Source organism: Sceloporus undulatus, chromosome 4 (genome assembly GCF_019175285.1).
Source record: "Sceloporus undulatus isolate JIND9_A2432 ecotype Alabama chromosome 4, SceUnd_v1.1, whole genome shotgun sequence".
Classification (NCBI taxonomy): domain Eukaryota; kingdom Metazoa; phylum Chordata; class Lepidosauria; order Squamata; family Phrynosomatidae; genus Sceloporus; species Sceloporus undulatus.
Window position 1 is genome coordinate 31,078,685 of NC_056525.1, and position 14,848 is coordinate 31,093,532.

Below are 14,848 nucleotides of genomic sequence, written 5' to 3' on the forward strand. Positions count from 1 at the left end.
CTCAAATCATAACTAAAGTTTATACATTTTACCAGTAATCTGTTCACCAAATGAAGCATGGAACACCTGTATGGTGTCAGTGAGAGCCAGTGCAGTGTAGTGGTCTGAGCATTGTACTACATCTCTGGAGATCAGGGTTTAATTCCCCTTGGCCATGAGGACCCCCCATCCCCGTGACCTTGGGTGTGTCACACATTCTCAACCCCAGAAAACCCTGTGATAAGTTCACCCTAGGGTTGCCATAAGTCAGAAATGACTTGAAGGCACACAGCAACAACAATAACTATTATGTCGGCACATGCATCAAAGTTAAGAATGAATTTTTGCTTCAGCTGTAGAGAAAACAAGAGTGAATCCTACAACATAAGGAAAGGGTTCTTTGTACATGCACTATTGTTTTAGAAAGTCCATAAAGTGTTAATATGGGGTTTCTCTAAATTCTACCATATCCTTTTCTCTGGATGCCTTAAACTACCGTATATTTTTAAAGTCTCAACTGAAGCTATAAGTTACTGAAATGCTAGAAATTTGGGGACTGGAGAAAAATTTAAGAGGAATGGCAGATTTCTTATTTGTGGGGAGGGGACAATGCCCTCATGAAAGGGCAGAAAACTATTAGCTATTACTTTGTACATTGTAAATGCCTAGGCTCTTAACAGCTGAGTAGAGGTAATGTCAAGTGGGGAAGTGGTTTACAGAGCAGGTTAATGACCATCTGCCCAAATGCTACTGCCCTGAGCCAATTTGGATCTCTCATTTTTACTTCTAAGCTTTAAAGGGGGTAACCTACTTGTAGGTTTCTTGTAGATTTATAAATTTATTGCCTCATGTACCATTTGACTGACATCTCATGCACTACCACAGCAGGGGAGAATCACAAGGAAGAGGTTATTTGGCCCAAGCAAGGTGTCACTGCAGGAAGGAATCCACCAAATGTACAATTAACCCATTTTACATTTGCGTGCCTAGCCCTCAAAGATCTGTTTTAGGTAAATGCTGTGGAGTGAGAGTTGTTTATAGTGAAGTCAGAGCCTGTAAAACCATGGGTTTATGGGGAAGTAAAATGAAAGTCTCACATTGTTCCCATGTATGACAGTGTGTAAATTACAGTTCTGCTGACCTTCACCAAACAGAGAGACAACAGGGTGTGGAAGAAGAAAGAGAGTGAAAAAGAAATAGATGGAGTAAGAACAGCAAAATGACAACAAAGTGGAAATGTGGGGTGGAATTTTTCTATATTGCAGATTGGTTGTCTGATTCTTACAGCTTTAACTGGAAAGAGGTCTATCCTAACTGTGTACTAGGTACAGCACGTCCTGGGAAGGTTTCGTCCAGAATGCTTGCCCCATTGCACACCTTTTGCACCTGTCCCAGGGCTGAAATTGGCAAAACGCTGCTGACTAGCCCAAAAATAAACAGTAAACAAATTGGAGGGGGGGGGGGAGAAAGACAGGAAGGAGAAAAAAGACGAAGCAAAGCAGTATGCACTAGTGGGTGAGATGATTAAAGATTAACTCCCCTTGCCTCCTGCCTCCACCCCTCTGGGTAGTATAGGCCTTGAGGCTCAGCAGATCCTTTCAGAGAATTATTTGAAATAAAGGCCAACAGATAGGGGACGCCAGCAAAATCAGTTGGAGAAGTTGGAGGGGCCAATAACCTCTGGCTGCAGAATCACTGCAATCTAGGCAGTGTTTGCTGATGATAATGCGCCTTTCCAAAGCCCTGATAGACATGGAGATGGCAGATTATAGTGCAGCTTTAGATCCAGCATACACAACTCTAGAGTTTGAGAACATGCAAGTCCTGACAATCGGCAATGGTAAGTCAGCTCAGGGCTTTGCTCTTCTCTACTAAAGTTTGGGGTACAGCGCAGTGAGGCAGTGAGAAATTAGAGAGCCACCAGTATATGGGGAGCAATAGCAGCTACTGGACACTGGGGAGGCTCTTTTGATATGTTTCCTTCATTATTTGACTCAAGGAAAACCTTTCCTGGTGGTGGAGGTTCTTCTTCTCTGTACTCAAACCTATTACCTCTTTATATGGCAAGTTTTTGTTTAACCAGTGTTTCACTTAACAGTGACTAGATGACACTTCAAGGGATGGGTGCGGTATTGAAAGCTAAAGAGTATTACAGTTTTCCTCCCACATTTTATATCTGGCTGTGGAAGGCATAGAAGGTAGCATGGATGGTGAGCATATGGAGGGAAAGGAACATTGTTTAGAGATGGGTGATTGCATCCTGTGAGAGGGTTTGGGAAGGTGATGGTGATCATGATGAGGATGATCGTGGGAAATGATGATAGTTCATATTTATAGCCCGCCTTTGTTCCAAAAACTGCCACTCAGGTGAGCTGAGAAATGTAGCAATGTCATCTTCTCATCTTAGATAATTCTGCAATATAGAGGCCTATTATGAACACACATTTCCTCTATATTAAAAAAATATATCCCACATATTTTGGCTCATTATCTCGTGGGAGACTGCAGTGAGAGTGACAGTTGCTGCAGGAGTAAGGAAAGGTTGGAAAAGTTGCGTGACTGCAATCTTATGCATGCTGACCTGGCAGCAAGACCCCCTGAATACAGTGGGGTTCAGTTCCAAGTTAAATACTGATAAGATTAGGCTTTGTAGTGATTTCAGCCAATACCATGTAACATTTATATCTCTGTTGTTCTGAGAGTGCAAAGAACATTGCATGTGTCATGTCTGCAAAAGTTATAAAATCTCTGCATTTCCACTCCTAGTAATGTTATATGTACATATTGCACCAATTATTATTTGTACCTATATTATTTTAATTATAAATTTTGAATCATGATAATTGCATTTTTATAAGTTTTGTTATTTGGTTTCTTGAGGTGCTATGTTCTGGGGAGTAACATAATAATCATTGTTAATTCATTTAACAGCTGTGTTTTGTAGGGCCAAATTATTTTTCTCATGTTAATGAATTAACTAGGGGTGGGTGGGTCAGTGGGTGTGTGGGTGTGTGGGTAAACTAAGAGCTATTGCCCTGCTGAAGTCCTCCTAGCAATTTTCAAGGTGTTTGCAGACCTAACTGTCTCACAGAACAAACTGTTAGACACATACCCCACCACTTTTCAGAAACCTTTACCCATTTTGTGGGTGGCCTGATGAGGTACTTTGAAGTAGTCACCTTTTCAGTGGAGTATTGTATCTTGCCTTAGACCAACACGATTCAAAATCTGTGTGGAGAATTTTGGGAAAGTAAAGCTATTTTTTCCAGACTTCCTATAGTTTCAACATTTGCTTGGTAGACTTCCACAACCTTGTGCCCTCTATGTGTGCCTAAAACTCACCATCGTCCCTGACCGACATAATCAATATCGGGGAAGGTTATTTTGTAGCAAGGGGCTATGGCCACGTACCATCCAGCAATCCTTTTGCCTCCCTGGCAAAGAAGGTTTGTTGGAGTTGTTGCCTTCTTCCATCATTGAAATGGTTTGAGAATCATTTGTGTTAATATGATCAAAGAACACTTGTTGTACCAGAGGTCACTGAAAAGCAGGTATATTACTAATCTTAATGTAATTCAGAAGCATGTTGTACATTAATTTTCTAATTTAGAAATGTATATTCTGTAATCCAGATTTACACAATGTGGTGTCTTCCAGTTCTTTTGAACTTCTGTTCCCATGGTCCCAGCGAGTATGGCCCATGACCAGCAATTCTAGGAGCTGTACCCCAGAACATCAGATTGATTTGAAGTGCTACTTTAGCCACAATTTCTGGAAACTTTTTAGTCTTAAATTGCTTCTTCAAGTAGAAAGTTTGCAATTAGTACTTCATACTTCATACTTGTAGCTCTTTAATAAGCAGAACATCTATTTTTCAAAATCATGAATGCAGGTCTCTTGCATGTTCACTGAATATTACCTGATTATTGTGTTTTGCTTGATTATAACTCTCTTCATTTTGGAGGGCCTAAAACCATCTTCCTTACTTTGGGATAGAATCTACCACCTTTGCTAGCATGTACCGAAATTCAAAGTGTTTCAGTATTTGGTAAATAGTATGTAAACAAGAAAAAAACCTCATTTATTTGTTTTGTTTTTTAAAAAGTACATTCTGGCTTTGTGGGGAACCTTTTGTTTCAAAGTATCTTCCAGATCTTATGAAAATGGCATCTTAGGTTCTCACTATTATCACGTTGCCTACAGTACAAATGTAAAAGCCCGTTATTGTTGTTAAACAGAGAACTCCAGGAGTTGCAATTTTATAGCAAGGAATGGTAATTCTCATAATAAAAGGGCCAGCATGGTGTAGTAGTTTCAGTGTTGGGCTATGACTCTGGACTGGAGACCAGGATTTACATCCCTGCTGAGCCATGGAAACCCACTGGGTGACTGGGCAAGCTATACTGTCTCAGTCTCAGAGGAAGACAAGAGCAAACCTCTTCTGAACAAATCTTGCAAAAAACAAAACAAACCCCTCTGTGGTAGGGTCGCTTTATGGTTGCTGTAAGTCAAAAATGACTTGAAGGCACACGGCAGCGAAAGTAATTCTCAGCAGTCTCTCAAAATTGCAGTGACCAGTGTTATCTGAAAGGCAGTCTCAGGACCTTATCGCACACAGAAACGTAAACGTTCTAGGGACGGGAGGAGGACTCTCGTGTGCGCGCGCGACCTCCCAAAAACGGAGGACGCACCCGCAAAAGCCTCAAGAGGCCCCGTCCGTCCCCATCGCGCACCCGTTAGCGCCAGCTGACGGGCGGGATTTGCCGACGGATTACCTTCCGGGCAAAAAAAAATGGCGTTGTCAGGCTGAGGAACGGGGGCGCGATGGGGGACGGAAGGGCCTTGGAGGATTGCGGGCGAAAAACGTGGGGGAGGGGAGCGCCCACGGAGTCCTCCTCCCGTCCCGAGAGTACGCTGTGTGCGAAAGGCCGTCTTGAGAATCACCTGGCAACTCCTGTTCCCATAAATCATTTTTATGCCATATTGTTAGATTGAAGGGTCTGGTATTTTATTTAGCAGTATAAACAAACAAACAAAAAAAAAACAACTGTACTGCATTGAAGCAGACTTAATATGCTTAAGTAGCCCATTGAATCAAGAAACAATGTGTTGTGATTATTTAACTCATGGCTCTAAGATGAAGCCAACCCAGTCTTGTCGTCGTCTCGTCTCGTCGTCATCATCTCATATATTATCATCTCCTCTGTCTATTTTTTTGTAGATGTTCAAGGGCTAGCTTTGAAGAGCAGATTTTTTTGTGAACCAAGTCCTGAGCCCTTATCAATATAAATTTCGCTTATGACATACTATTCCTTTGTTTTCAAAAAACAAACTGGCAGTCAAAAACCAGTCATTAAAATATAGAGACAGCATAAGAATGGTAAGATCTGAGTCAATTAAAATATAATCCAAAACCAGGCAAGTATAGCTAAGCAACTGTGCAATCGTTTGACATAAGTTTGAAAAGGGTAGGAGGTTACTCTTTCAAATAAATAATCATAATAATAGCCTTTACAATGTTTATTTGGCTCATTTGTTATAATTCCTCGCTTCCCAACCCTGTGTCTTCCCTTCTACCCCCAGCTCCATTGGATGGGATTTGGGGAAACACCTTAAAAGCAACAGTTTTATGGCAACCTCAAAAATAGTTAATAGATTTATTGTAACAATACACTTGATGGACTTACAAGCCATATGAAAAATTTATTATTCATGCATGCGTATGTGTGCATTTGTGTGTATGTGTGTGTGTGAGAAGACAAGAATGACAACATAATGGGGCCACAATAATTAAAAAACAAAAAATTGAAACAGGGCATGAGACTAAATCCAGTTCATATTAGCACTGGCTCTAGGGTTATCAGATTGAAAACTAGAGAGGATCTCTTATTTTAATGGTAATCTAGACAAGGAATTTCAGCAGTGTTGCTTTCTGTCCTTTCTGTTTTCACTCGGCAACCCTATTTGTGCATACAACCTTCTTTTCTATCCCTTTGCTGCCTTCTGTGGTACCTGAGGATTGTGCTCCAGCGGGCTTCTCAAGACTCCACGAGGGATTTAAGAGTCAAATGGAGGGGGTGCAGAGGGGGAGAAGATTGCTCCCTTCTCCTTCCAGTAGCCAGAAAACAGTTCTGTCAGCCAAGAACCCTGGACCCTTTCAAACTACACAGTTATCGCACTATTGATTCCACTTTAATGCCATGGTTCCATCCTATGGACCATCTGAGATTTGCAGTTATTTGGGAGGGGTAGTTGGAATTCTTAGCCAGCGAGTTTTATTGTCTCACCAGACTACAAAATCCAGGATTCTCCAGACGATCCATGTGTTTTGTTAAATTTGCAATCCAGGACTTTTGTAATTCTAAAGGGCTTCCTATTCCGTCTTAGCCATAGTATGGACAGGTCAATGTTAAAACTTAAAGTGTGCACCAAGGTTGACTAGTGATCGTCACAACAGCAACTGCTAGAAACACTAACTGCAGCGACTGCATTAGAAAGCAAATTATGAGGGCCCCCTCACCACCAATCTCTTGGTCACCTATATGCACACTCTTCTCTGCTCATTAAATTATGGGCCATTTCTTCTTATATGTAGGTTCTTGCCTGCCTAGATCTGACAAGGTTTCACTTTCATACATTCACAACGTAATGACATGATAATACCTGTCACAAGTCTTTGCTCAACTGTTATCAGGAAAAGATTAAAAGAGAGTGGCAGCAGGTCTCTCCTAATGTGTTTGGAGACTCTGAGAAAAGTAAATATAATGTAGTTTAAAAGTGTTCATGCTGGGTTTAGATTTGTGGCTTGGGAAGACTGATCCAGTTCAGAAAAAGAACGATTTGTTTGCGAATCGTTCAATTATCCCTGATAAGGCTGACATAGTTCTTTTTGCAAATCGTGATATGCTGATACTTAAACCAAAGAACGATTGTACTTATTTGGGGGAAGTGAGTTATGACTGAATTCCACAGCATTCCATTACTGGCACTTCACCATTGGTTCAGAACATATGTTGCCTGTTTTCTGTACATGGGAGCATTTTCCCCAATAGCCTTGGCCAAACAAGTGATTAGAGTATTTAACAGTGAAAGCAGCTTACATTTTTGTATTCCTTAGTGGGTCATATGAATCCTCTAAATTTATATTCACTCTAGCCTCACACAAAACTATTAAATGGCACACAAGATAAGAAATTTTATCAACTGCATTCACAAATAATATAGATGTTCCAGCATATAGTCACTATTAAGCCTACATGAACAAATTTGCATCAGCAGTTGTTATATGTTTGGAGAAAACACACCCAGTGTGCTTCTTAAGCAGATACAAGAGAAGGTAAAGTGAACTAAGGAAAGACCCCCAATGCATCTAGGACTGATTGCAGGTGCCAGATTTTGTTTCTTTTCTGTTCTGATTTTATCTTGAGTTGAAATAAAACACCCTTGAAAGCTGATTATCAAATAGTCTAATTGCACTGGGAGCTGATAGAAAATGTTATGGGATAAATAAAAATATGTATGGATCTCAAAGAACAAGACAAACAGGAACAAACAGGGATCTTCTGATATTTTAATCCTCTTTATCAATTCACAACACAGTGAAGCACTGACTTCAGCAGGTCTGGTAGGTAGGATAATGACTGTGTTTGATTACAGCAAAACTTTTATTGTCATCTCTCCTTTCCTACTCAATCAATCAAATTATTAAATACTTCATGGCAATTTATTGTGATATAATGGCTTCTTTCAAAGAGATAACCAATGGTTATCCTGGCTATCAATGGTTCAGCTAGGACAATTTGACCCTGGATGTAATGATCCTTTAACAGTTCATTTATATTTACTTCATTTATAAATTATTTTCAACTTTGCTGATATAAAGACTTTTTTGCAGTACATAATAGCATGGCACGCTAAGAAATATCAAGACTGGAGAGTGAAAGATGATGGGATCCAGAGTGGTGTATTAGTTTGAGTGTTGGACTCTGGGAGACCAGGGTTCAAATCCAGCTTGGCCATGTAACCCCGGGTGACCGGGGCAAGTCACATTCTCTTAGCTCAGAGATGGCAGTGGCCAAACCCCTTTGAAGGAAACTTGCCACGAAAAACCCCCACAATGGGTTGCTTGGGTGCTGTAAAGGCACACAGCAACAACAGAGAAGTAAACAATAATGGGATAGAAGAGGAGGTGGAAATGATGAAAAAGTGGTGGTGGCTGGAAACAGAGTTTTTAAACAGAAAATGAGGTCCGGTTGACTTTTGCTCTAACCGCATGGAATTCACTCAGATCCAAAAAAAGGAAATTTCATGTCCAGAGTCCCTGGCTGGATTAGCTCTGTGAATACAACATAATCAAAATATTTGACTCCTCGATGGTAATAATTTAGTTTGCTCATTTACATAGTCCAGCTATACATACAACCGGCTCTTTGCTGTGTCATGCATCAGCCTCCTGACCAAAAGAGTCAAAAAAGTTCCCTTTTTGGTCTATATGTCTCAGCCGGATGAGTTGTGGACCAGGGAGGGCCCATGTGGTTGGGAGTTTTTGAGGAGTTATAATCCAAAAAGGTAACTTTCTCAAGTTCTATAAGCTGGCTCATTGCCCTATGGCCATGTATCAGGGGGTTCTGATACAATACCTGCTTCTAGGCATTATAGCATGCCATGCACTGATGTACTTCCAATGTGATATAGTAATAGAATCTATAATAACAAATGTTATATATGGTTTGCATCAAGGAGAATTCTCAGTAGGAGATTAACTGGCCTAACATGATCCACCTATTTTCTATGGAGTAGGAAGTCAAATAAGTATATTTTAGAAACGGGGGGGGGAGTATGAATAGAAATTTCCTAATTTAACAGGATATAAAATAGAACAAAGTCATTACTTATACAATGTGTCTAAGAGAATGGGAAGAGAAGAAGAAAGAAAGAAGGAGGAAAAAAAAAAGAGGAAGGTAAGGAGGGTGCTTTGCTGTGAAAGAACATTTCTCATGGAGGAAAGATCACGTATGAGAATCTGAAATGGAGGTATGAGTAAGTAGAAGGAAAAGATGAAACAGAAGAAGAAGAAGAAGAAGAAGAAGAAGAAGAAGAAGAAGAAGAAGAAGGATAGAGAGAGTTGAAGAATTAAATAGAGTAAGAGGGGGAGAGATAAGTGAAGGGAAGTAAGAAGAAGGAAAATGAAGGTGAATAGAAACAGACATGAGAAAGAAAGAGGAAGGAAGATATAAGAGAAAGGCATGGAAGGAGATATAGGTAAGAAGGTTAAAGGGGAGATGAGAAAAGAGATATGGAAAGAAAAAGAAGGGGGGAAAGAAGATAACAAAAAAATTTTTAAAATGTTGACAAGAAGAATAAGGTAAAAGAGTTAAAACTCAACATGATTTAGGTACCTGAAGAGTACATCAAGATGGGATACTATAAAGATTAATAGAAACATGTTGTCTTACATCTGTGAACAGATCCATGATTTAAATCTACAAAACCATTTTGAGAGCATCTACGTAAAAATTAAGGGGGAGAGAAACAACATTAGGAGGAACTTCCTGACAGTAAGGACTATTCAACAATGGAACAAACTCCCTCGGAGTGGAGTGGAGTCTTCTTCCTTAGAGGTCTGGATGGCCATCTGTCAGGATGCTTTGATTGTGATTTCCTACAAGGCAGGGGGTTGGCCTGGATGGCCCTTGTGGTCTCTTCCAACTCTACGATTCTATGATTCTATGATATATTTTATTCATAGAACAACCTGTATGACAATGAATAGTAAATTTTATTAGTAAATAGTGAAAGATCAACATGATATTAATTAATATTGTAGTAATGTAAAGCTTGATGTATTGGTTGGAAAGATATTTATACAACTATGTGATATTATACCATTTTTATTGTGTTTCATTATGTGAAGATAGCCAATAAAGAGAAATGTTTAAAAAGAGAGAGAGGAGGAGGAGGTAAAATCTTGCCCTTCCCAACAGTCACAGGAAAAAGGAAATTGATGCATCCTCTCCTAGCTTGTGTGTTCTTCCTCATTAATAACTTTTACCATATTGATAACACTCCCATGTTGTTTGATTACAAGTGTCCCAATTTTCATCTGTGAAATGTTAAAGGATATGTTGTTGTTTGTTGTTGCTGTTGTTGTTGTTGTTGTGTGCCTTGAAATCATTGTTTTTTACTTATGGTGACCCTAAGGTGAACCTATCACAGGGTTTTCTGGGACTGAGAGTGTGTGAGTCCCCCAAGGTCACCCCATGGGTTTTCATGGTCATGTAGGGAATTAAACCTTGGTCTTCACATTCGTAGCCCAATGCACAAACCACTACACCATTCTGGCTCTCTGTTATATCCATGGGATCTATGCAAGTGTTGACTTGTCATTCAGCAGTTGGCTCAGTCATTCTACTTTAACTGGGTGGAGCATTTGGATGTAAGACATGAAGTCCCCAGTTGCAGCCTCATTTCTGTCATTCCAACCTTTCACTTTCTGCCTCATCCTCTTTATCTGCAGTTGGAGGGATAACAATAGTGACTTATTTTACAGGGTTGTAGCAAGGTGTATATATCTAGATAAATTCAAAACAAACATTGTGAGTAACTGAAATCCCCATGTGCTGTCTGGCAGGATAGAGGTTGTAATCCAATACAGCTGGAGGATGTCACATTTGGGAAGGCTATACTATATGTATTTAACAGTACCTTTCTGCTCTATGTATGTCATAGGATCTCAAGGCAGTGTACAAGTTAAACAATATAAACAATTTAAAACAACAAAATAATTTCAACAAGATAAAAACCTATATAACAACTGAACAGTTTTAAAAAGATCAAAAGGTTGAAACAGCTAAATCATGTATGTGCACATTCAGAAGCAAATTAATTGCCCAAGGCTATGGTGGTTTTACTTGTTGCTTGTAAGAAACCAATGTCAGCAACAAGGAAAAGGTGCCGCCTTGAGTCCTTATATTGTGAGAAAGGTGGGATATAAGAAAATAAAATAATAATTAATAATAATCATCCCACAACAGAGGCACCACAGCAGAGAAGGCGCTTTTCCATTTCTCCACAAAAAGTTTCTTGCACTAGTGACAGACTGAGGAAGGCCCCAATAGCCTTGGGTAGGCATACATTAGGGGAGGCACCTCTTCAAGAAGCCAGATCTCAAGCTATAATTTTTTTTAAAATATTGCCATTGTTGCTACTGTGAGTTTGCATATCCCAGGGCTATTCCAGATTGCTTTAAAGAAGCATGAGCTCTCATGATGCAGCTCCTTGGTTTTTACTGAGTCTTACTGGTTGTTTTCTCTTGATGGCCCTCTTCCAACTCTATGGGGTTATTACTCTGCATCTACAAATTCCATGCTTTTTGAATCTGGTTGTAGCAATTTCTTGGATCCACCTTAGGGCTCTTCAAAAAAATTTTAAACTGGGACATGGTTTGCTGAGGTTGTGCTGTGGTTTGAAAGGCAATCCTTTCCCCTGGAACTTTAGTTGTTGTTGTTGTTGTTGTTGTTAGAATTATAGTTGTGTTGTGTGCCTTCAATTTGTTTCCAACTTATAGTGACCCCAAGGCAAACCTTATCACGGGAATTTCTTGGCAAGATTTGTTCGGAGAGGGGCTTGCCTTTGCCTTCCTCTGAGACTGAGAGAATGTGACTTGCCCAAGGTCACCCAGTGGGTTTCCATGGCCTAGCAGCACACAACAAACATGGCCTTCCAGCACACAAACACTACACTATGCTAGCTCTCAAAACTGAGAATGCAAAAGTACTATTTCACTGGTGTCCTGTAGCACTTTGACACTAAGAAAAAAAATTAAAACATGGAAAGCAAGAGAAGGGAAAGTAATGTTTTTGTTCCAATATTATTTGGAATTTAAAAAGAAACCCACTCAAGGATGGGAGCAAAATGTTGCAGCTATTGTTGGAATGTGCCAGAAAATTGTCCAGAATAAAAATATTGAGACAGAATTTATACTGCTGTTGGCTGCTGCATTTGTTGCTGTACCATGGGATGGGGGGCAGTTCAAATTAGCAGGGGACATTTCTCCTCAGAACAATCAGTGGCAATTCCCATCATGAGCAGCAACATTGTATTCCTACTGAGATTTTTTTTAAAAACAACTATATCCAAGATTTATCACAGAAAAAAAAAAAGATTCCTATGATTCTGTAACTGTGGTTCAAGCCGGGTTCTTTGCACATTGATCCTCCTCCTGACTGGATGGAAGTAGTGAGAAGAGGTATGAAGGTTGTCTCCAATTGTTATTGCTAAAACAATTATAGTTTTAGACAATTGTTATGAGATCTGAAACTGAGATGGGGCTCCTCCCTCTTCCCGCCTTTTACAGACTGCATGTGAATGTCAGGCATCACCAAGCATCTGTCTTTGCTGTGAGAACACTTGCTTTTTTCCATTCATATGGAAGATCTACATGTCTGGATTTTTTTTTTAAAAAAAGAGCAAGAACTAGGGCAACAAATTCTACAACCTCCTGACACATTTGCTGCAACTGAAAGTGTCTCCGTAGCAGTTGCTTTGTTTTCTTTTCTTTGCTTTGTTTTCAGTCTCTATGTCAATTGTCTCACTATTATCCATCCTGTCTCCCTTCATCAACAGAAACCTCCCCATCTGAAGCAGCCAATCTCAATGCCTCCAACAACATTGGGGCCAGTGTGCTGTGTGCCATCTGCGGAGATCGGGCAACAGGGAAACACTATGGAGCCTCCAGCTGTGATGGCTGCAAAGGGTTTTTCAGGAGAAGCGTCAGAAAGAACCACATGTATTCCTGCAGGTAAAGCAGGCAAAGCATGACTCTTAAAACTGAGAGATAAATGTGCTAGGATGCTCCCAGGAGGAGTCCTTCCAGGGCTGTCCAACAAAGACATTAACTGAACGATGTCATATAGCTATTCTGTCAGTTTCTTCTTAGGGCACTTCCAGATCAGTGGTTCCCAGTGTTTGGCCCTCCATTTGTTTTGGACTTCAGCTCCCAGAAGACCAAGCCAACTTGACCAACTATCAGGAATCATCATGTCAAATCATCTGGAGGACCAAAGGTTGAGGACCTTTTTTAGAAAAGAAAAATTAAGTCTCACGAAGTATTAAGACTTTTCACTTCTTTTTGCATCTGCATCTTCACGGCTTGGCATCCACTCTAATTTATTGAAATATTATTGGTTTCTTTTCCTCTCTTTCCCCCTCGCTCTCTCCCCTCTTCTCATCCCTGGGGTAACCCTCCTATAATAACATGGGAGAATAACCAGTAGAATGAGATGGAACAATTATTTCATAAAAGTATGGTTTGGAGATGTTGTTTTTTTAAACAAGAGAAATACTGAGGATAAGCATAAAGAATTGAGAAACAGTTGAAGGAGCTGGATGTGTTTAGTTTGCAGAAGAAAAGAATGGTATGCATTGGTGATTCTGGGGGGTGGGATGACACATAACAGTACTTGTCAAACACTTGAAGCACTGTCACAAAATAAGAGGAAGACTGCGGGTTCTGTCACATTACAGAATTACAGCAGTGTCATTCTACTATAACTGCCATAGCTACATTGTACAGCATTCTGGGATTTGTGGTTTGGTGAGGTGCTAGGGTGAGAATTTTAGATGCAGCGTGACATAGTGGTTTGAGTGTTGGATCTCTGGAGGCCAGGGTTCAATTCCCAGCTTGGCCATGAAACCCACTGGGTGACCTTGGGCATGTCACACTCATCCTCAGGGGGAGAACAAAGGCAAACCTCCTCGGAATAAATCTTGCCAAGAAAACCTCATGATAGGTTTGCTTTTGGGTCTCCATAAGTCGGAAATGACTTGAAGGCACACAACAGACACAGAGAGACTGCAAATCCCAGACTGCATAGGATGTTGCCATGGCAGTTAAAGTAGAATCATAGCACTATAATTTCGCAGTGTGAAAGGGCCCCTTGTTCTCTGCTGACACATTTTAATCACGGATTGAGTAAGGTAATTCTTCCTTCCCCACAATTTTGGATAAGCCATCCTCTCTGCTTGCTCCATGAGCTACCACTATTTAGAGAACAGGACTAGACGTAATGAGCTTAAGCTTAATAGAGTGTAGATTTTTCTTGAACATTAAGAGAAACATGATCTCGATGGTAAGAGTACTTCAACAGTGGAATGATTTAACAAGAGGGTGGAGAGGGGAGGTTTTCCCCTCACTGAAGTTTTTCCAGTAGAGTCTGGATCTGTCACTGATGGTCTAGCTCTGGATTTCTTGCACTGCGTAGAGACATCCACACCCAGCTTTGATGCTATGATTTTATGGAAGCCATTTCCAGAAGGGCAGCTGGGTTAGTCCATTACAGCAAAACTAACAGAGGTATATGTTCAATACACATTTATACATGTCTGATAACACTTCATGGCTGCATCTTATGGAATGCTGGGACTTGTAGTGAAAGACATAGAATTATTTGGCAGGAAGTTCTCATCCTGGAATAGACTAGAGCTCTATAGCTGAGAATGCTAGGTTTCTCACTAAACTACAAATCCAAGCATTTCATAAGATGAAACAGTGACATATCAAATTGTTAGAAGAGTGTAGTGCAGATCTCACCCAAAGAGTCTTCTAGTAGCACCACTAAAAGTAGTGAATTTCTTAAGATGCTCACTGAAGCCTGTACCATCATAAATTTCTTAGCCATTGAGATGCCAGAAAGCTCTTCATTGTTTATTATGTGATTTGATTTTCTCACAGAACATCCACCCCTCTGCCAACATAAAATCTTTAATTTATTTTTGGAATGTTTTTCCCACTAACTAGCTGAGGAAGTCTTTAAAAAAAGTATTTTTAGATGGGATAAATGGAATCCCTCTAGATAAAGGCAACAAAAAG

At 40.1% G+C, this 14,848-nt stretch overlaps 1 protein-coding gene across 4 annotated transcripts in view; it reads left to right on the plus strand.

Annotated features, from left to right (window-relative positions):
- Positions 1-14,848, plus strand: part of HNF4A (hepatocyte nuclear factor 4 alpha) — an 83,689-nt gene that overhangs the window by 45,108 nt on the left and 23,733 nt on the right. For 2 of the 4 annotated variants that reach the window (XM_042461509.1, XM_042461508.1), the window contains exon 2: positions 12,604-12,778. In XM_042461509.1, the coding sequence (XP_042317443.1) occupies positions 12,604-12,778 (175 nt within the window). Of the gene's footprint in view, positions 1-1,571; positions 1,820-3,388; positions 3,531-12,603; positions 12,779-14,848 lie in introns of those variants that run through there. The other 2 variants (XM_042461507.1, XM_042461510.1) reach the window with 2 other exon arrangements.